Genomic DNA, 20,402 nt, shown 5'->3' with positions numbered 1-20,402 from the left:
TGAGTTGTTACCCTCTGGAATTCAGTTCAGACCTCATGATGTAACATGCACTATGGGAGAGACAGTATGCTTGTGACTGGCTCGGCAACGTACAGAGCACCGCATACCAGAGGAGAAATATGTAGCAATGGCACTTGACGTTGAGAATATACAACACCAAGAAATGTGTGGCTGAAGCGGTACTTGTACGTTAAGAATGTAGCACACTGGAAGAGCTGCTTTGCCCTCCATCCAGTGCAGAAACACTGAATCTATGAATTGAGGTGAGGATCCTTTACAGTTTGAGAAAGAATTAATCTTGATCTGCAGGCACTTGAACCAGGTGCTTTACCCAGGATGTCCGAACCAATGTCGTTTCTCCTCCAAAAAAGAATGGTCCGACCTTCCTCCAGGGGCTTAAATGTTCAGAGATGTGGAACAACAAACGTATCACGTAGGCCTGCTCCTAGCATCCATGCAGATGACCAATTTTTTGGGGAGCTCGTCACAGTAAAAACCCAAACTTGAAATGCACTGCAATCCCGCACACTTCATAGAAGATATGGACGGATCTCTCTCTATTATGCAGAGACATGTATATGATAAAAGAAATCATTTGCCAGCCAAAATTTATATTGTGAAGAGCTATTTAGTTTGGCCAATCTTCTGTCAGCAAAATATAGGGGGACGCCCCAATTCGAAGAGTTGTGTAGACATCAATGAAAATGAAACGAAAAATGCTTGTACAACAAAGGAGGCCTTCATACCAAAATTGCTCTTCAAGAATACAAGTGGAATTATGAGTTCACTGAGGACGTCATGTATCGCCCCCCACCCCCACAAACAAAGGGGCAGAGAAGCAGGAAAAAGCACAATCACCAGATCTGCTTATTCATGACTCAACTTAAACTTAAGAAAAATCCGACTCCTCGGGGTTTTTTATTTTTCCTGGAAAGAGAAAAGTAGATGAGCACTAAGCAGACTTTGTAACTTCATGTATTGCATTTGCTAGGTAGCCGACATTTCCGGTGGTGACACCAGCCATACTGCAGAAAGCGATTCGAATTTCAGACTCAGGTGAAAACCAACAGAAAATAGAACAGTAGTAAGGATACAAAAAAACAATTACCTTATACGACCATTACGAGTCATGTAAATATGAAACTCATTAGTCAAACGATCAACCTGTTCTGGGGTCAATCCGCTGAAGCAGAACATACCGATCTGTGTTGGAAGATGTAAAATCAGTACAACTGAACAACCCAATACTCAAAATTATTTGTCTAAAATGAAATATTTTTATCGTTTTCAAGCCATGCAAGGACACAAAAACATTACATTTGACTAGTTCTTCTGCAACATGTATTGCATAATTAGTTATTCTATAATACTGTTCATTCACTTAGATACACAGAATGATCACAAAATTTACGATGCTTCAAGCTTATCTCTTACTGACTACTTTGACAATTCTGTTATTTAAAAAGAGCATCCTTGTGCATGGATGAGAAGGATTCACTTTTAATCTCCAGCCATTTTTCAAAAGACAAAAATATGGGGGATAACTAGGAGTCGAAATGGAATCCATAACCATATAGAGGTTCCTGTCAATCAAAATTGAGCATGATATCCCCATGATATGCCAATAGGAATGATGGAGTGCATTACACAAAGAAATAAGATAAGATAGGGAGTTGACTACTTGCATGCTGATGCAATTTCATACACAGTTTCATGTGGAAGATACAAATTAACCAGGAGTCATGGAGAACCTGATTAGTGATGTGCTCCCATGACAAGGGAGAACCAAGTTTCTCAAGATTCTCCCGCAATGTAGTTCGCATTCCGATGATCCGATCAGCCATACCCTAAAATGTGACAAGAAACATTCAGCATTTGACAGAAACAATGGCAAGGTTTCAACATGAGAAACTCCATATTCTACCTTCACTTCCTTCAACCAAAGGCTCTTCAATTCTGGATCACTAAGTATGGTGGAAACAATAAGTGCACCATGGACTGGTGGATTACTGTACATAGGCCTTGCAATTTGTTGTAATTGACTCTTTACAGCAACTGCTTGTTTTTCATCTTCACAGAGAATACTGTATCAACCGCAGAAAGAACCAATTAGGAATGAAACATTCCTCAAAGGTCATCCATTCACACTACTCATAAACAGAAGGACAGAGCATATTCAAGCAAACAATTATAAGCATGTGGGCAGCTGAAGGTATGAATTTCTCAAGCATGAAACCAACATTCATACAAGGAAATCTTTGGAACTTGTACAAAGTCAGGTCAACGAATGATTCAAAGAAACTGCTATTCCTGCCAAAATAAACACAACTTGTTTCTTCCAAATCCTTCAATGGCAGTAAATCCACCTCAAGCATAGACGAGAAGCAGGACAGGCATGTTTCCTTGTTATGGCTAAACCTTAATGGACCATGTAGCATATTCATGCTTAACACAAATTGTTGTCCAAGATACATTGTTAGAGAAGCAACTGCGCTTCAAAAAGAATAGTGCGAAAAGTCAACAATTCAAGTTTTCAAACAAAAGATTGTTTATAACCTAAAAAGTGCCCATTCTTTGACCTTAAAATTTTGTTTTCTCCTTTCTAAGTCCTAGGTATTCACAAAATATGAACATTAAAAATTCAATAACATAATAGAATGTTAAACCTGTGTAACTCTCTCTATTTGCGAAATTTCAATTTTTTAATTCCCCACTTATTTTAGATATCAGACAATTCAATTAATTGTTTATTCCCCCTAAAGAGATCCTATGCATCAAGTCATGAAAAGGTTTTGATCCTTGTCAAAACTTTCCCATAAAACCAAGGGTTTCAGAAACTCAACTAGAACGCTACAAAACTTGAACAAGCATGTCAAGATAAAGGAAAAAATGGTACAAAAATTTCGACAAGCTGTACACATGCATGAACTAGCTGGTTACTTTACATGTCACCTCCGCAAAGGTCAACAGTCCAACTTTTTCTTAACTTAATAAAACAAACTTATCTAATTAAATGAGCAAGCAGATGGCAAACTGAACCCTAGCCATCCATATTGAGACTCATAACCATTTGCAACAGATTTCGTATCTGATGCAGCAAAAGAGCAGGCGAATAGAGAGTTTGATCCTATTCATGGATTAACGAAAATGTGCAAAAGCTCTATTGGCCTCTGCCATTCTATGAGTCTCTTCCTTTTTGCATATGGCATCGCCACTCCCCCTGGCAGTATCGACTAATTCGGAACTTAATTTTACCATAAATAGAAAAATTGGTCACTTTCAAAGTATACAAGGCATAGCAGCAAACAGTACCAATGATGCAATCAACAACCCTCTTGCAAAACAAATTGGATACGGAGATCTTCAAAATTCATACCTGAGACACCCAACCCTTTGTCCATAGAGTCCCATATTCTTAGCATAAGACTGTGCACAACCAATTAAATGGCCATCCTCTAGAAAGATTCGAATAGCTCTTGCATCTCTTTCAGGATCGCCACTTGCAAACCCTTGGTAGGCCATGTCAAAGAATGCAAAATGATTCTTTGCCTAAAAGGAGGAGGAAAAGATTATGTAGTTCAACCAAATATTATTTGTCCCTTTAAATAGTTGAAAACATGATCACGGTATTGAGGAACTAACCTTGAATTGATATGAGATCTCTTTCCACTGCTCCTCAGTTGGATCTACACCAGTTGGATTATGAGCGCAAGCATGAAGTAGGAAGAAAGATCCATTTGGAGCATTCTATTCATAAATTCAGAAAAAGCAAAAACAATTTTTAGGACAAGCAGTACAATGGCAAATATTTTATTATTTGATGGACCACTTGATCGGGTAGTATAATCAAAAGGACCACCAATTTTGTCTGGATATACATGGAGACAATATCAATTTGTGTCACGTTTCTATTTACCTTTACGTCATCCATTAGTGCTGCAAAATCCAGGCCTCTTGTCTCTGGAAGGTAATAATGGAAAGTCCTTTGGGGAACTTGAGCATCTCTCCAGATGTTATGATGACTAATGAAAAAAATCGATTCGCAGACAAAAAAGTAATAGAAAACTCAGACGAAGATTAAACAAAAGGAAAAAACGTATGTAGTGCTAATATAAAGTAGCTCCCTTAACTATGATGTAAAGGCTATGTCACAAGAACTGTTTAAGAAGGTTATAAAGACCATGTTGCACCTCTGCCAAGTAATACACAACTCAGATGAAGACTAAACAAAAGGAAAAAACATATACAGTGCTAATATAAACTAGCTCCATTAACCATGATGTGAAAGCTATGTCACAAGAACTGTTTAAGGAGGTTATTACGACCATGTTGCACCTCTGCCAAGTGTTGTCATGGTTGTGCAGGTATCAGTGCTGCACCAAATTCAACCATCAGACTTGACACGTACACCTCACTTTTTTGAGAGAGACAACATGGAACCTACATCTGCACCCTCACTAATGTGACATACTATGGAACCCATTCATATAGCAGAAAGAAAATTATTACTTATTCTTCTCAAGGACATAATTAAAAAAAAAAAAAAAAAAAAAAACAACCCTCTCTTCTCCATTATACACCAGTAGAAAATACAAGTCGCACAAACTAATCATTATTTTCTTCAAAGTATGAACACATGCATGATGCATCTATCATTTTGGATAAAATTCTGACATGCAATTTTCACATTTCACAATAAAAGGAAACATCATGCTGCATTGTCAAAAGAAAGCAGAAAAATGAGAATACTGTATAGCAAAAGCAAAATGTTCCAAATGCTTACTTTGCCCACGTTGGGACAGGTATGTAAATCTGAGAATCTGGTTTGAAACGTTTTTGAAAATCTGCAAAGAGCCTGCATGCACCAGTCCCAGAGAGTGCTTGCACTGCAGCAATCTTTTTGTCCTTGATGAATTCTGAATTCTCACCATATGCCAGTTTCAGTGTTTCCTCCACCATCTTCACACTCCCTCCCATGGGAAGATACTCCCTAGTGACAAACCAGAATGTTCAATGAAGAGAAATGAAGAGGTGGGGGGGGGAGAGAGAGAGAGAGAGAGAGAGAGAATTCATGGAATAGGCTGCCTAATATAAACACTTGTCCATGCCTCCACTGATCATCCGACGCAGGCTAGTTTTGCAAATCTAACTTCATATACATTGAAAAATTGTTGACATCTAATCTCTAGATGTCATTTTGTGACTCCCCCTTTCTGAAGAACACAGTGTTCAATACTTTCCTAAAAAACTTGATCTACACACCTGTTGGCAAAGCCGCTAAACCAATGAATGGTTGATTTTATGTGTGTGTGTGTAAATACATGAAAGCTGGTACATCCCATACCACTTAAGTCAGTCATATAAATCAGAACGATTCAATTCTTACTAAAACGTATTTTAAACAACATATGAATATTCTAGAAAGTTTATAAATAATTAATCAACATAAAATATGTATTAGTTCAGGTTGATTTTAAGAAAAAACATTGATTTTTCTACTATTAAAAAATTTGATGTCATTAGAGCCGTTCGTTTTTTATTAGTACAGAAACATGTTAAACTTAAAAAGTGACTAACGTAGTTAATGATTCTCATCAAAACATTCTTAAGATCATATCTACATGGTTAGATTATACAAAAAGAACAGGCAATGTTGAGTGGTCTATTTTTTGTCCCTGACCTAGTGGTCTGGGATCTACCAATTACTCATATTATATATATATAGACACACACACACACACACACCCCAGCCAAAATAGGTTGACTAGTCTGACCAACTAATTGATGGTTTGGCAAAACAGTCGGTTGATGACCAACTTGCCTGACTAGTCCTACTAGTTCGCCAACTAGTCAGCATGCAACTCATGCCTGTGTTGTCAACACAAGATACCATTAGTCATGGAAAATGAAAGCATTTAGCATAAGAGAAAAGAATAAAGACAAGCAGATATGAAGATACCCTGCTTCAGAAACCGCCCCAAAATTTCAAAGACATTTGATCCACTGGTTGGGATTGAGATTTCTCAGAGAACATGAATGTCATAACACCAGAATCTTAAGAAAATTATTCACTGATTGGGACTTATGTTCCAAAGGTTGAAACTATAAAAATATAAAATGCTTACACATCCATTTACTTGTTTTTGCCCACAAGATTAAATAAAGAGTAGTTACCACCAGGAGTGGGAACATAAAAATACCACGCCAAAGAGTTAGGAATAACTTTGGTAACAGTTGCTTCTATATTATTTATCAACAAATCTGTTCGCACTTTTTTCGAGAACAACCAATACAGGGTATGGAATATCACATCAATGATATTTTCTAGGTAACTCATGGCCTAAGAACAATGATTAAGTCTAGATTATTATCTCTACGAGATAGAGGCAAGTTTCCAATCTTGTTAAGCCAGATCCAAATTACCGTGACAAAAGCATATCCATCAAGCCAGCTCCCAATTTATGAGACAAACTCTGGATTCCGGTATGAGCAAATAAATGAACTATAGAGATTTTCTCTTTGCAAGTTAACACTTTTATTAGGCGCAAGTTCACAAGGACAAGATTAAAAACTACATGCATGCTACGAAGGCCGCAACATGCAAGTATCATCAGTAAACCTATGATGACTTGTTAGATGGTGATCAAAATCATGAGAAGCAAAACCCCCATCAGTTGCATTAATGGAAAGAACGACATTGCGTGCAGAGAGACATGAACTTAGGGCAGACGAGCAAAAAACAGCAAATCGACCACATATATGCAGGAGATCAGCTTCACATGCATGAGGCCAGCGCAAATATCGCCACAATCAAATGCATACAAGCCCCACCACCAGTCCTCCAACAAATCTCTTTCCTGAACACAATCACGTACCTCAAAAAGCAACCACGCTTGTCATAGCAAAAACAAGACAAAACCCTGATCTTAAACCCCTTCAACCACATGATTTTATTAGCATGCGTATAGACGCCACCAACAACGACAAAGCACAAAAAAACAAAAACAAAAACAAGAAAACCTTCTAACACCCACACAGCCAAAAAGTCGCAAACGCCAACAGTAGATCAAACAAACAAGTGGAAGAAAAACAATAAAAGAAAGAAACTACATACATATTCTGCTTCCCTGCGATCCTCCTCTCTGCTTCACGAACGCATTCCAGAACCACAGGTTTCCCACTGTCATCACGGTAAGCTCCCTAATCAACAGCCCCATAATCATTCCACCATAAATAAAATGAACTACAGAGCACAAAAAAAGAAGAAGAAAACCCACAAAAAAAAAATCAAGGAAAGCCAAATCCCAAACACCAATAAACGTCTAAAAATCAGTGATACCGTTTCCAAACCACAGGGAGACCCACAAATCCCAAGGAACCGTCAAGTGAACCCAAAAGCCAACAAACAAGAAAAGAAAGAAGCAAAAAACATATTCTTCCACGACATTAGCAGAGGTAAGGAGGGAACACTCACGACTCCAACATTGACCTTCCGCGGATCAGAGTCGGCAAGGAAAGCCTCAGTCACGCCGAGAATCGGGTCCTTGGCCGCTGGCTCGACCTGCTGCCACCAAGAGGACATGCAGCGGACTCCGAACGGGGACCTCCCGCTGAGTCTCCCTCTGAAGATCGCCATTCCGGAGGCCATATCGGATCTTCTCCTCTATAATCTCTGAAATGGAGGTGATGGTGATGTCTCTTGGCTGTCCGCTCCAACAAACAAGCCGCGATGAGCAATAGGAGAAGCGCGTCCTTACGGAGGGAAGCGCCGGCCCCCTGCTTCCCTCCTTTAATATGTAAGGGGAAAATAATGGAAAGGAAAAGCCCGAGAAAATCAGCGGCAGAACGTATGGTACCCCACTTCTTCAAAAAATATGACCAACGTTAAAACGTCATTGTGAATGTCGTGTAATATCAAAAATGTGAGCAATACTTTCATAAAAATGAGCTCAAAGAATTTGGCAGAAAAAGCAGACCATACCTAACTAACAATGTTAAAGTAAAGTATGAGATTCGAAGAGACAACAAGTCATCGTAAAGCAAAGAGCGAAGCAGATTTTGCAACACATAATATATATATATATATATATATATATATATATAGAGAGGGAGAGAGAGAGAAGATGAACAAAGTTTTTATAGAATTCCAAGTTGTTCTGCAGTCTGTTGCAAGTGAATGTAGTGGAGAATTTGATTTTGTATTCTGTGGGACGCGTTTTCTAACTTGTTTGGTTGGTTTTCTTTTGATTGTTAAAGCAAGAGGTACTGCAGTCAAAATAACACGTAAAAAATTAAAGTCTCTCTCTCTCTCTCTCTCTCTATATATATATATATATATATATATATAGATATATATATATATATATATATATATATAATGCCGTCGAGAGAGTATAGAATCTCAAATTTTGAATGGAGTTGTGATTGGAAGTGATGAGTTGAACGGGTGATAGCACGAGGAAGTGGATGAGATCTGGCTGAATGTCACGAGTATGGGCGATGCCCTTTTAAAATTACTAAAAAAAAATATTTAATATTTGTAGAATTATGTATAGCTAGGTAATTCTATAATACCAATTTTAGACACAATCTTCATAAATGGAAAACATTAAAATGCACTTTAAAAACCGTTTTGCCTTCAATTTTAAAACATAATGTATTTTAAAAAGAGAAATTTCGCAAACTGCATTTTAAAATCAATTTCTCCTTAATTTTAGATCTCCCTCTTTCTTTCTCCCTTGCATTTTGTCTATAGAATCACATCCAAGGAAAGAAATTATCGAGACACCAACAAAAATATGCAAACTGTAAAGAACCTTTTTACTTAACGTACCTTCGATTACGAATGAAGTGGCGTTATTAACCATGTCTGCCTGTTCTTTTGTTGACGAAGCCCATGTTTATGCATCATTTAGTAAACTTAAGCAGTTATTTACATTTTTTTCTCAAATTTTAAGCAGTTACTCATGAAAACATAAAAAATAAAGTGGTAATTATGGCCCGAGGGGCCTAACGTAGCTGATAAGGCTAATGAGAGTGTGGTTATCGTTTTCATTTTTATGGTACTAGTCCTCTAAAATACAAATAGTAATTGTGTGACATTCTAGTTGACGGGTGTACATCAATCCACCTAAATAACAAATACCAGGACTTTGATTCTAGTTCTTCGTGTTCGTTAGTTACATTGAGAATATGGAATTTTATAAAGGAAAGTTGAAAGCAAATTTGCCCATAAGTAGATGGTCCAAAGGTGGTTCTTTGGGCTTGTTTTTTATGATGCTCTTGTCCTTTGCTGGACTGCGAATATATGATGTGGGAGGAGCCATGCACCAAAAAGTAGTGTTTGACACGGTCGGATCCAAACCCGCGAGAAAAGAAAAAGAAAAACAAAGTTTAGCTTATGAAACTTTGGATTCAATTATGGATCATGATAATCAGTCCAAACTATTAGCTTCGAGTATTATGTTCCAAAATAGCCTCTTCATTGACCCGGCCTGGCCTGCTGGCTGCTTCAGATATGAGACGAGACGAAGTTGAAGCGACTCGAGTCCGAACGATGCGGTTCGTTTTGCAGCTCCGTCTGCCATTCTCCTCGAGACTGAGAGGACTCACCCCGACCTGACCGCATTAATATGTGGGGCCCACCTGGAGGGACAAACTGCTTACGCCACCATCGTTCGCCGCCGGCGCCCCCTACTTCGCCTCTTTTCCCCAGAATTCCACCCAGAGAGAGAGAGCGAGAGAGGGAAGAAGATGTGTACGCTGGAGAAGCGCGGGCGAGTGTGGCTCCTCACTCTCGGCGGCGACGCCGATCACCGACTGAGCCCGGGCGTCCTGGACTCTCTCAACTCCGCCCTCGACCGGATCCGCGCGGAGTCGTCCTCCGGGACGGCGGCCCTCGTCGTCGCCGGCACGGGCAAGTTCTTCAGCTACGGCTTCGATCTCGAGTGGGCCAAGTCCGGCCCCTTCATGCCTCGCATGCACCTCATGAGTGACAAATTCCGCACACTTGTCTCCTCTCTCGTCTCGCTCCCGATCCCGACCATCGCAGCCGTCACCGGCCACGCCGCGGCGGCCGGATTCATGCTGGTCCTCGCCCACGACTACATTGTCATGAGGAGGGACCGCGGGTTCCTCTACATGAGCGAGCTCGACCTGGGGCTGCCCTTCGAGGACTTCATGATGGCGCTCATCAGGGCGAAGGTGCCGTCGCCGGCGGCGCTGAGGGACGTCGTGCTTAGGGCCCGGAAGTTCACGGCCTCAGAGGCCGCGGACGCTGGGATTGTCCACATGATCGCGTCGGATGCTGGGGAGACGGTGGCGGAAGCCGTCCGGCTCGCGGAGGACCTCGCCGGGCGCAATTGGGACGGCAACGTCTACTCGTCTATCCGGAAGGCCGCATTCCCGGAGATCGCCGCAGCCCTAGGTCTGGTCAACGGATCTGGGACGAAAGTAGCCTCCAAGCTTTGACCGATTGGTGCGCAGCCGTGAGTCGTTTTCAGGTACATTACCGAAGCTGTGTGTTCGTTGGGTCCAACATGTGCACTGTATTTGTTTGTTGTGCAAGACGACTACCAAAATACAAATACATTTTGGATTGGTTGAGACGATATATTCTTGACGGATGACAGCAATGCGGCATATAATCTAATCCCGCGTACCTTTGAACTAGTGCATTGATACTCAGGCACCCAACTGCATTATAAATAAAATAATTACTCATTGAACAGCTGCCGTGAATCATTTAAAGCTCTTAGCATGCCAGTTCAAATTTAATAAATGACATCGAATAGGATTGGATTCAAATTTAGATTATTTGATGAGATTTTATTTTAAATCAATATCCTATATCTAATATTTCTCAAAGCCGGATTTAGCATATAATAATGTGGTCCTTATTTGGTTTCAAAGTCAGTTTTAGATTTGGTTGTGACTTTAACAATCGGATTCAGATTATAAACATTTGGATTCACATAAGGTTTAGATTTTTTTATTGTTTATATTTGTACCTGATTGAATTTGAATATGTGAACATCAAATAAACAGCTAACGACTACTCGAACTTTATATTTTGTGCAATTATCCTTTTGGGTAATAAATATATTTTAGTAAGAGAAATTGTGTATTTTTTTAAAAAAAATAACGCATTAAATGTTAAAATGTGAAAAATAAGTCGCCCGTTAAAATGGCAAAAAAACCTTTTTTGTAAACGTCAAAAAATGAAAAAAAAATGCATTTTAAATGACAGTAGAGGAGTCAGAACATTTTTTCCCATTTTCAACCTGTTGTCCCCTTTTTCCCCTTGTTTTCATACTTTTTTAATGTCAAACTGATTGTTGGCATTTTCTAATTTTTATTTGTTACTTATGTACTTATTTTTTGACGTTAAGTCATATTAGTTATTCATTTCTTTTATTTTTAATATTTTTTTTAATCTTTTAAAAATTTACCACTTTTTTTCCTGTTTTTTTTAAGCTTCCCATATTGTACCGAAAGAAACCTCGTCGTTCGTTAAAAAGTGAGAACGATATTTGTGACTATAATTACATGTATGGGCTGAGATAAGGACCATGGTTCCCTCAAATTCTCTAAAAAAAATGTAATTAAAAAAATTATTTATCCCCCTTCAAATTTTCAAAAAAAAAATGTAATTGTAAAAAATGTTTACTTAACCTATAGAAAAAAACTTCTAAAAACTGTATCTCCTATTAAAACTTTTGAAAACATAGTTTGAGCCCCTACTGAAACTTGATCCAAAGCAGAACTCGATTCGATTCATCTAGAAGCTAAGAACCCTCCTTCGATGTGAGAACGATGTGAAAACATAGTGTGGCAATTACTTTTCTGCTTCCCCACAAATGTGAGAACGATGCACAAGCAAGTCGACGGGTTATAGTCCCAAAGAGGAATAGAAATGTAGACTCGTCCAAAACGCTGCACAAGTTCGGTCCCCCAAAAAAAACTTATGCCTACAAGCTGCTGAAAACCAATCGATCATATTCAATAAAAACCACATCCAACTATTTAGCGCCCAAGACTGACGGAATCATGTCCAAAAACTAGGCACACCGAAGTTGCATGTCCGTGTTACCGAGGAGCAGAGATGAATAGATCAAGGCAAGCCGATCTCACTGGTTCGAGCGAATTTACATTGTAGCAGATGCTAGAAACGCAAGGACTGATAAGACTGAGACCTCCCCACCTCTCCACAAACTTCATGGGAGCAACTTGGCGATAATAAAAAGGGGAAGGCCTGCTTCCCTTCATTTTGTCTAAAAGAACCTTCAACTGCTTATGAAGCAAAGGTCCCAAGAAAAGCAGGATTCAAGAAATAGCGAAGCTGGTGAGCTCCGGAGAACAATAGAGACAAAACATGATAAAAAGACATCTGCCTACACTTCCAAGATGCAGTCATTCTCGTATCGGTGAATACAAGCATGGCAGGCACAATCATGGGAGAAGCGAAGCGTGTGGGCATCCATAATCGTTAGGGAAATACTAATTCCATCAATGTGAATAGGTAGAGATAATGAACGTATCCATAAGCTAATCAGAAAATAAAACAGAAGAACCTAAACGACTCAAGAGAAAACATGTTGGCAATAACAAAGTGCCACCACCACCTGAAAATACCAACCGAGAACAAAATGTACGCCCTAATTCAACATGAAACTGTTCTTTGGCACAATGCATTAAGTCCTTCTCTATCCGTAGATAGAAACTCAATGGAAACAAAACTGAATCCAAAACCAACAAAAACAAAGCATAACTAGGAAGCAGCAGTTGTTTGAGCCTTGTTAAGGATAACACCCTCGTATTTAACTTGGAACCACTTCATGGCATCCTCCTTTGTCACCCTGTGGTGAAGGCCTACACATGATTTGCATCGGCGCCGGCGACTCACTCGGTATCCAGCACGCTCCAAAACAACATAGAAGTCCATACCATAAATACCAGTTGAGGGATCATACCTTACAAAACAGAAGCAATTACACGTATAAGAGAGAGACCATACATAAAATTACAGGACAAAACACAATATGGTACTTAACAACTAATAACGATGAAAAGGAGAGACTTATGTAACCAGAAAGGTTTAATTTTTCAAGCTAATTAAAGGTTCAACCGTTACCACAGTCCAGGTTAAATTTTGAGCCCCACTGCAGTTATCATGCCTTTATATCTGAGGAAGCATTTGACAATAAAATTTGCAAATTCCTACCCAATAGTATCCATTGACCTCAGTGTTTACTGTAAGCATAATTTTTATGGACGCCAGAACAGTGAAAACATAACTGTCTGCCATCAAGCAGAGTCTTGGGATGTAATGATCTTCACTTGTCTCGGTTGACATGTCAAATATAACAGGTCTTTTGAATGGGTGACTTGGTGTCTAGCTCTCATCCACAATGATGAGTAACTAATAATGAAAATGACATCAGTTGCAATTTTTTCATTGTCACGAAATTCTGTATCCCGACAGGAAAAAGACTTACTGTGTGAACTTTTCTTTTCGTCACATTAGACATGTAGTCACTATGCTGGGGATACGTACAATAGATAGATCTTACAGGCCAAAATTATAACTATCATTCATAAGTTAGAACATCAAATGTAAACCTATCAAGGCAAGGAAGATCTGCCAAAAATCATAACTGCTATGGAGGATGAAGGAATGACCAGTGTACTGCATCCCACACTCCTGCTGAAGCAGGATAGAGTCAGGGACCTCAAACACAACTGAACACATCCACTAATGGGCACATTGAGAATGATGATGGGTAACCCAATTCCATGAAACAAGAAATTTACCTATATATAAGATTGGCAGATCTTCTGAGTCCACAAGACCAAACACTTTAAAAAATTAAACAATTTTTGAATTCTAAAACAAAACAATTGCAGAGGCGCAAGCTAAAGCCAGCTCCACATATTCATTGTTTACAATTTACATTATATCTGGTTACAACAACAGATTGAAAACCAGAGGCTTACAGTTCTATACATTAAATTTAATGACCATTGCATGAAATTTTTTTTGGAGAACTTATTACGTTGTGAATTACAAACAATAACCCAGTCAAAGAAAGTCACACAGAGAAGTTTGAGAAACCTTACTTGATACCAAGATCGATATGCTCTTGGATTCCAAATCCAAAGCATCCAGAATCACTGAAGTTCCTCCTCAACAACTCGTATTCCTTTACCTTCAGTCCACTTTCCAATAGCTGCATCGCCTTCTCCCCCCTAACGGTGACATAGCAAGCGATCTTTTCATTACGCCTGATCCCGAAAGACCTAACAGTATATCTAGCTGCAACATAGAAAAACGCAATTCAATGTACTGTATTTCGAAATGCACAGAAGCAACAAAAAGTTTCTGGATCTAACCTTTGGAGTAAACTGGGGTTTGTCCACTCAATTGCTCCAAGACCTATCCAGCAAAGCAGAACTCAGCAAAACAAGCCAAATCCGAAAAAATATGCCTCTTGCCCACCACATTAACAAGATCTTTCAAGATTCAAAATCCCTCATTGAAAGGAAATACCTTGCACATATTTCAACTATTTAGATACTGAATTCAAGTATCGTCGCTCAGATTATGGGATTAAAGTGAAAATTAAGCGAACGAAGACCCATACGATATAACAAAAAAAACGAAAACAAACAAAAGACAGAGAAGACCAATGCGGCACGGCAAGGAGCACAATGAAATTGCAGATGAAAAGAAATGAACCGACATTTTCCCCCTAATAACAGCGTAAGGACTAACCTATTCTCTCCTATAATGATAGATAGAATCAGTTCGAACAGCAGTATGAAATCACCAAAAAAAAAAAAAGATGACGCGATTATTCAATCGCAAGAGAAAGAGAGATAGAGGTTAACCTTCGCGGCACGAGTCAATCTGTCTCCACTCTCACCGACGGAGATGTTAAGAACGAGCTTCTGCACCTTGATCTCCCTCATCGGATTAGACAGTTTCTTCTCCGACCCCTACCCCCACAACAAGGAAAAAAACAAACAGCAGAGAATAAGAAAAAAGCGGCAAAAATGAAACAGATGGAGAGGAAAAGAACACTAAGGACAAGATTCAGAACAAGCGGGACAGAGAGGAGCAGAGAAACCGTACCATCTTCGGCCCTCTCTTTCTTTCTCCGACGACGACGACGCTGCCTTGCCGGTGAAACTAAGGATGACGATGAGGCCGCGCGCTCTCTCTCTCTCTAGTCGGAGGGCGGGAGGTGACCGTCGAAGCATAATAACTTCTAGGGTTTTGGCGCAATAAGTATATTTACTTAAATACCCTTACATTTCATAACCACAACTTTCCTACCATTTCCGTTCCGTATCAATAACGGACCTGATTTTGTTGTATCGAACACGAACAATAAACTCTTAGCCATCCAATGATTCCAATCAGCCCCGAGTCTGCCTAAGGAAAACCAGGTCTGGTTAACAAATTCAATTCCAGAGTTTTCATTTACATCTAGCAGATTTTCAATTCAGATAGATTTCCGAAAGACATATATGGCTAATAGTAAACGGTTTGGATTCAGCAATAATCGTGCAAAAAAATACATATAAGACGTGATTTGATTGTATGTATACAGATTCAACACTGTTCTTTTGTCAAAATCATGCTTTGAGTCACGTATAAAATCATAAGTTTTTAACGTATCATGTTTTGATTCATTATGAGTCTAGAATTTTCACGTCATTGTTTCTTGCAACACCACCACAGATGGTGAACAGTCTTCTCTTGTAAAGCTTGGAGTTCCTTACTAGGAATTTCCCATCTATCTGCGTGTTTTCGCCATCCGATGACTTGATTAACTGCATCGTAAGACGGATCCACCAAATCCCTTCTCCTTGTTCTTCAAGAAAGTCTTCCAATGGCTTCACGCTTCGTCTCTGTAGCAAAGGATGCACAGCTTGGAGGTGGGTATGCACTTATCGGCCTCCCTCAACTGAGAGGCATCATGCAAACTTGCCTGTCTAGGTCTTTGTTTTAAATTCGCAACCCATACATTAAATTTTGTTTTATCAATATTCTTAAATCATTGGGAGGCTTCAAAATTCAAATCAGCAACAAACACCATACTGAGGAAGTGAAGAATAAAGAAAAACAGTGTATCCTTGTGAAGAAGATATGGATGGCAGGATCCAGGTTTTGCGGCCAAGCATGGCCACATCTCTTAACCTGGCCGAACCCCATGGCCTACTTTCACCTCTGCTCATGTACACAAATCAGACTGCAGAAAACTTGAGCACAGACGGCTGCAAAAGGAACAAAAAATGTGTCGGTTCTGCGCATTTTCTGCATATTTTGGTACGCCGCAGAGGCTCTCCGAGCAAGTTCACAGGAGGAATCAGAGCAAACAGTAGAGTGCTGGGAGTAGCAGAAGAACATCTTGGGTACAACGTAATTGTAGATGACAGCCATGGCCTGCCCACTACGCTAAACCCTTTGGATCTAGTCTCTCATACATTTAACTCTTCCAGAACTGGCCTATTGCATTTTACTTGCAACCCATGTAGGCAAAGGCATGCATAAAGAAATAAAATCGATCCCATCAATATACTACCTAAGATAGTTGGCCAAGTAAATTTTCGTCGCCTGTCATTGAGTACAGTAACACACACACACACAAAAGAGAGTAAACGGCCAGTAAATTTTCTCGCGTACCATTTAAATGCTACTGGTAATACAAATTTCTCCACAGGTTCTGCAAGTCGCATTATACAGCAAATTAGCATTAAAAGGAACTAACTACGATCAAATTGAGTTCTTTAACAGCTCCACCAGTTCTGACTTCTTCAACTTGGAGTATCCTTTAACTCCTTTAGACTTTGCAAGCTCTTTTAGTTCTGCAAGTTTCATCTCATCAATTTTCTGCAACTCTTCAGCATCACCTTTTGCTTCAGTCGCATCCAGAACATTTTCAACTTCTTTATTAGGTTTCAGCGAAGGAATAGGCGACTTCTTAATGAAATTAGAAGCTGGCCTACTTAACCTGAAATCCCATTGATTAGAAAAATCATCCTCTGCCTCCTTATCTTTGTTTTGCCGTTGGCTCCTTGGAGATCTTTTGTCATTCAGCACTTTCCCACTACCTTGGCTGGCACCTTGAACCAAACCACCAAGCGAGAAACATCAAAGACCCATAAATACAATTGTGAAACCTTATCTCCAAATCTAAGCCAACGGATGCACATATGCAAGTATTGAAATGCACAACCAGAGCCAAAAGTTATCGCAATTGTGAAATAGCCAATAGCTAATTAGACCGGTCAAACATTAGCAGCAGGCATCCAACCATAGATTGTAAAAACAGCAATAAATGCAAAAGTAACACATTCGAGAATTAACAGCCATGGGGTCGATACTACAGAAGATTGATATACTATAGTATTTGATCCCTCCCTTGGATGTTTCTTTTCTTTCTTTTTTTTCTTTTTTGAAAGAAGATGTACATGGGAAGTGGAGATGGAATATTTTCATCCTATTAGTTACCTCTTCCAGGCTTTGTTGCAGGGTATTGGCGAAGTACTTCCAGTACTGCATCAGCTGACTCTTGTGATCTCGAAGCACTAGACTTGCTCTTTGGAGTACTGACAGATGCACCTTTAGAAATTGATGACTGAATCCGCCTGAACAAGGCAATGATCTCCTTCTGATTAGATGAATCTGCTACCTCACCATCAGAATCATGTTGGATCCTCTGATCATTGTCCTCTGTATTAGCATCAGAAGCTGGATTTCGGCGACGAGGATAACCCCTTCTGCTTCCTTCAGATTTTATACTCGAGACAGATAACTGAATTTGGTCCCTCAGTGGGCTGAAGGAAAGATTCCCATCTGCAATCTCTGCCAAGTTCAATAAGCTGCATCAAAAATGTCTTTTTAGTTGCCAATTGACAACCAAAAACAAAGTAGTATAGACATCCAGAAAATTTGTTTCATTTGTGGAGACCAAGATAGGGAGAAAAACCTAAGCCACAACCCAGGAATCCAACACAAGATCCATCCTCACAAATAAGGAAAATACGCAGTTATGATGGTATAAAGAATTTATTCAGAACCATCTGCCTTAAAGAACCAACACACAAACATTGCAAAAGATTGCCAATTCAATCTGTTGATATTTCAGACAAAAATAAGTCTGAAAAAAATTGAAAATCTTGTCATACAAAAGCAGCACAATGTAATAAAACCATGACGAAGTGCAAACATGTTCATTCACTGCACTTAAGCTACCATATAGGGATTAATCTCGCAGCTGAATTTGTAAAATGAAAAGATTTCATGTTGTTTGTCAACTGCTTCAGCTTTAGTTGTTCAAGGCGAAATCATTTCCAGTACACGTTAAAGGCAAAGCTACTGCCCCCACAATCTACTCAGATACATATGCTACATTCCAAGATAAACATGCACTGTAGAGGGTTGGTAAAATCAGAGAGTTGGCCATACCAAGAAATTACACCCTACTTAGATAAAATACAGGCACTAAAACATTTTCTACAATTATTAACAAAATGTCTTTTTTAACAAACCTAGAGTGAGAAGTTAATGGAGTAGATGGGTTCGCCATAATCAGTTATGCCTTGACAGACAGCAGGGCATGCCAAAGGCAGCGAAAATCTATACACAGACGGCCTGAAGTAAGGCTCTTAATGTACCGTTCCCAGGTTAACCAGTTTTACTGGATTAGAAGGCATACGTAGAGCTCAAAGAAACCAACTTTAAGAACACAAGGAGGAACCACCGGCTTTAAGTTCACTCCCAGGAATTTGGTGGCTTTCAAGAGTCTAGCAATTGTCTAATATTGCTGATGCTAGAAAGAAGATAAGATGGCTTCGATGACAGCAACTCTGTCCAGCAATAAGCTTTCAGAAGCTAAAAAAGGAAAAGGAAAATGAACTCCAAAATAGTCTTATTAGACACCTTATGCACCGTTCAGGTTGCAACACACCAAACCAAGGTACAGTCATAGCCCTTGTCTCACTGGCTTCATCCTTCTAGGCCTTTTCACCTCGAACTATTAGTCAATGAAATTCTCATTGCATCACTTTCAATTGGAGTAAAGGTTTAAAACTTTAAAGTCTCCAAGAGGGTCAGTTCACCTCAAGTTAGTTACCCTTCAAACTTCCTTTAGTTTTTGCCCTGGTTAAGATCGTGATTTTCCTTTATGATTTTACGTATGCTGGATTCATCTCCCGCTCTGTTCTATGAAGGCAGAAACCGTGGGTTTGAGACCAAGTCAGTTCTCCACCGTCAAGGGATGCCATAAAATTGATTATCTCGAGACTGCTGAGTGTATGTGTTCCATTTTTCGTTCACGTTTCAACTATCAAATACTAGTCGTTCCTCTGTATCAGTTACAATAAGGATTAAAGTTTTTCTCTGTGCTCTAAATCCAATCAGGGGTTTCCCTCTGAGGTGAATGTTGTACATTGTGCAAATAAGGGAACCTTCTGGTCCATTTCTATATGAACTTCAATATGTTGCTGTAAGTTAGAAATTCATTTTTTAAAACCATCTATCAGTAAGGAGCTTCAGTTAGCACATAATAGCCAGCTAAAAGGAGCACCGGATGGGAAACCACCAGAGGAACCGTATCATTTTCTGACTTACTTCACGGCTAGAAATATCTCTTCCTTAACGAGTGCAGGACAACAAGGAAAGCATCAAGCTGTGGAAGACAGAAACCAAGAAAAACCCTCTAAAGATTACACATAATACTTCTCGTTCTTCACCTCAATGTGAAGATTGAAGCAAAACCCACATAATGAAATCACAGCACAAAACTGTTCACAACTTCCAACAAGACACCCAAGACGCGGAATGCGAACAAGCATGGTCTTGGAAACTACCTTTCTCAGAAACACCGCATCTTCTGGTGAAGGAAACGGAGGTGGTGGCGGGGAAGGGAATGGAATGACCGTTCATCTTCTTGAGAGCCCCCAGATGGAAGATCAGACCGCCTTCCAAGAAGGTTCCAGATATAGCGGTTCTGCCTATGTATGGTGCAAAATGGTCCCACGTATTGTGTGTCCCAAAATGGACTAACGTGTCGCCTTCTTTTTCCGGTAAATGAGGATCCGCGGCCGGGTGCACAGAGTTGAAGCTCTCATTTCACCTCCTACATTTTAACATGCGTGTCACTGGACTTTCTTTTACAGCAGTAGCACAATGAAAATGTTACTGCTTCCATTCGAAATTGAATTTGAGGCTGACCACTATCAACCGTCATTTCAAATTATTTGCATCAACCACCTCAAAAACATGTTCGGTCCCACTACATTTTAACTTGTGGATAATTCGGCTTCGTTTTACAGCACAAGAAATTGATATTACTTGCATTTAAAATTGTTCAAACTGTTTGCTGCATCAACCG

At 39.6% G+C, this 20,402-nt stretch overlaps 4 protein-coding genes across 4 annotated transcripts; 1 reads left to right on the top strand and 3 right to left on the bottom strand.

Annotated features, from left to right (window-relative positions):
- Positions 1 to 579: 579 nt before the first annotated feature.
- On the bottom strand, positions 580 to 7,815 carry LOC116267090 (aspartate aminotransferase, mitochondrial). Its single transcript, XM_031648658.2, has 10 exons — positions 7,475 to 7,815; positions 7,115 to 7,200; positions 4,784 to 4,990; positions 3,917 to 4,022; positions 3,643 to 3,747; positions 3,377 to 3,549; positions 1,925 to 2,084; positions 1,752 to 1,847; positions 1,109 to 1,203; positions 580 to 1,025 (listed from the first exon to the last, which is right to left on the bottom strand). Exons 1-10 carry the CDS (start codon positions 7,646 to 7,648, stop codon positions 953 to 955), a joined length of 1,275 nt encoding a protein of 424 aa, XP_031504518.1. The 5' UTR covers positions 7,649 to 7,815; the 3' UTR covers positions 580 to 952.
- Positions 7,816 to 9,544: 1,729 nt separating this feature from the next.
- Positions 9,545 to 10,612, top strand: LOC116267044 (enoyl-CoA delta isomerase 2, peroxisomal-like). Its single transcript, XM_031648592.2, has one exon. The coding sequence runs from the start codon at positions 9,754 to 9,756 to the stop codon at positions 10,468 to 10,470; it is 717 nt and encodes a 238-aa protein (XP_031504452.1). The 5' UTR covers positions 9,545 to 9,753; the 3' UTR covers positions 10,471 to 10,612.
- A 1,909-nt stretch (positions 10,613 to 12,521) lies between these two features.
- Positions 12,522 to 15,277, bottom strand: LOC116266547 (60S ribosomal protein L11-like). Its single transcript, XM_031647792.2, has 5 exons — positions 15,134 to 15,277; positions 14,890 to 14,997; positions 14,392 to 14,434; positions 14,119 to 14,314; positions 12,522 to 12,971 (listed from the first exon to the last, which is right to left on the bottom strand). The coding sequence occupies exons 1-5, from the start codon at positions 15,134 to 15,136 to the stop codon at positions 12,770 to 12,772; spliced, it is 552 nt and encodes a 183-aa protein (XP_031503652.1). The 5' UTR covers positions 15,137 to 15,277; the 3' UTR covers positions 12,522 to 12,769.
- A 1,385-nt stretch (positions 15,278 to 16,662) lies between these two features.
- On the bottom strand, positions 16,663 to 20,038 carry LOC116266618 (SAP-like protein BP-73). The gene is made up of 3 exons (XM_031647901.2): positions 19,879 to 20,038; positions 17,519 to 17,872; positions 16,663 to 17,130 (listed from the first exon to the last, which is right to left on the bottom strand). Exons 1-3 carry the CDS (start codon positions 19,952 to 19,954, stop codon positions 16,781 to 16,783), a joined length of 780 nt encoding a protein of 259 aa, XP_031503761.1. The 5' UTR covers positions 19,955 to 20,038; the 3' UTR covers positions 16,663 to 16,780.
- Positions 20,039 to 20,402: the final 364 nt, after the last annotated feature.

This window comes from Nymphaea colorata, chromosome 13 (assembly GCF_008831285.2).
Source record: "Nymphaea colorata isolate Beijing-Zhang1983 chromosome 13, ASM883128v2, whole genome shotgun sequence".
Taxonomy (NCBI): domain Eukaryota; kingdom Viridiplantae; phylum Streptophyta; class Magnoliopsida; order Nymphaeales; family Nymphaeaceae; genus Nymphaea; species Nymphaea colorata.
Note: the sequence above shows the minus strand (reverse complement) of the source record. Positions and strands in the feature narration are given on the sequence as shown.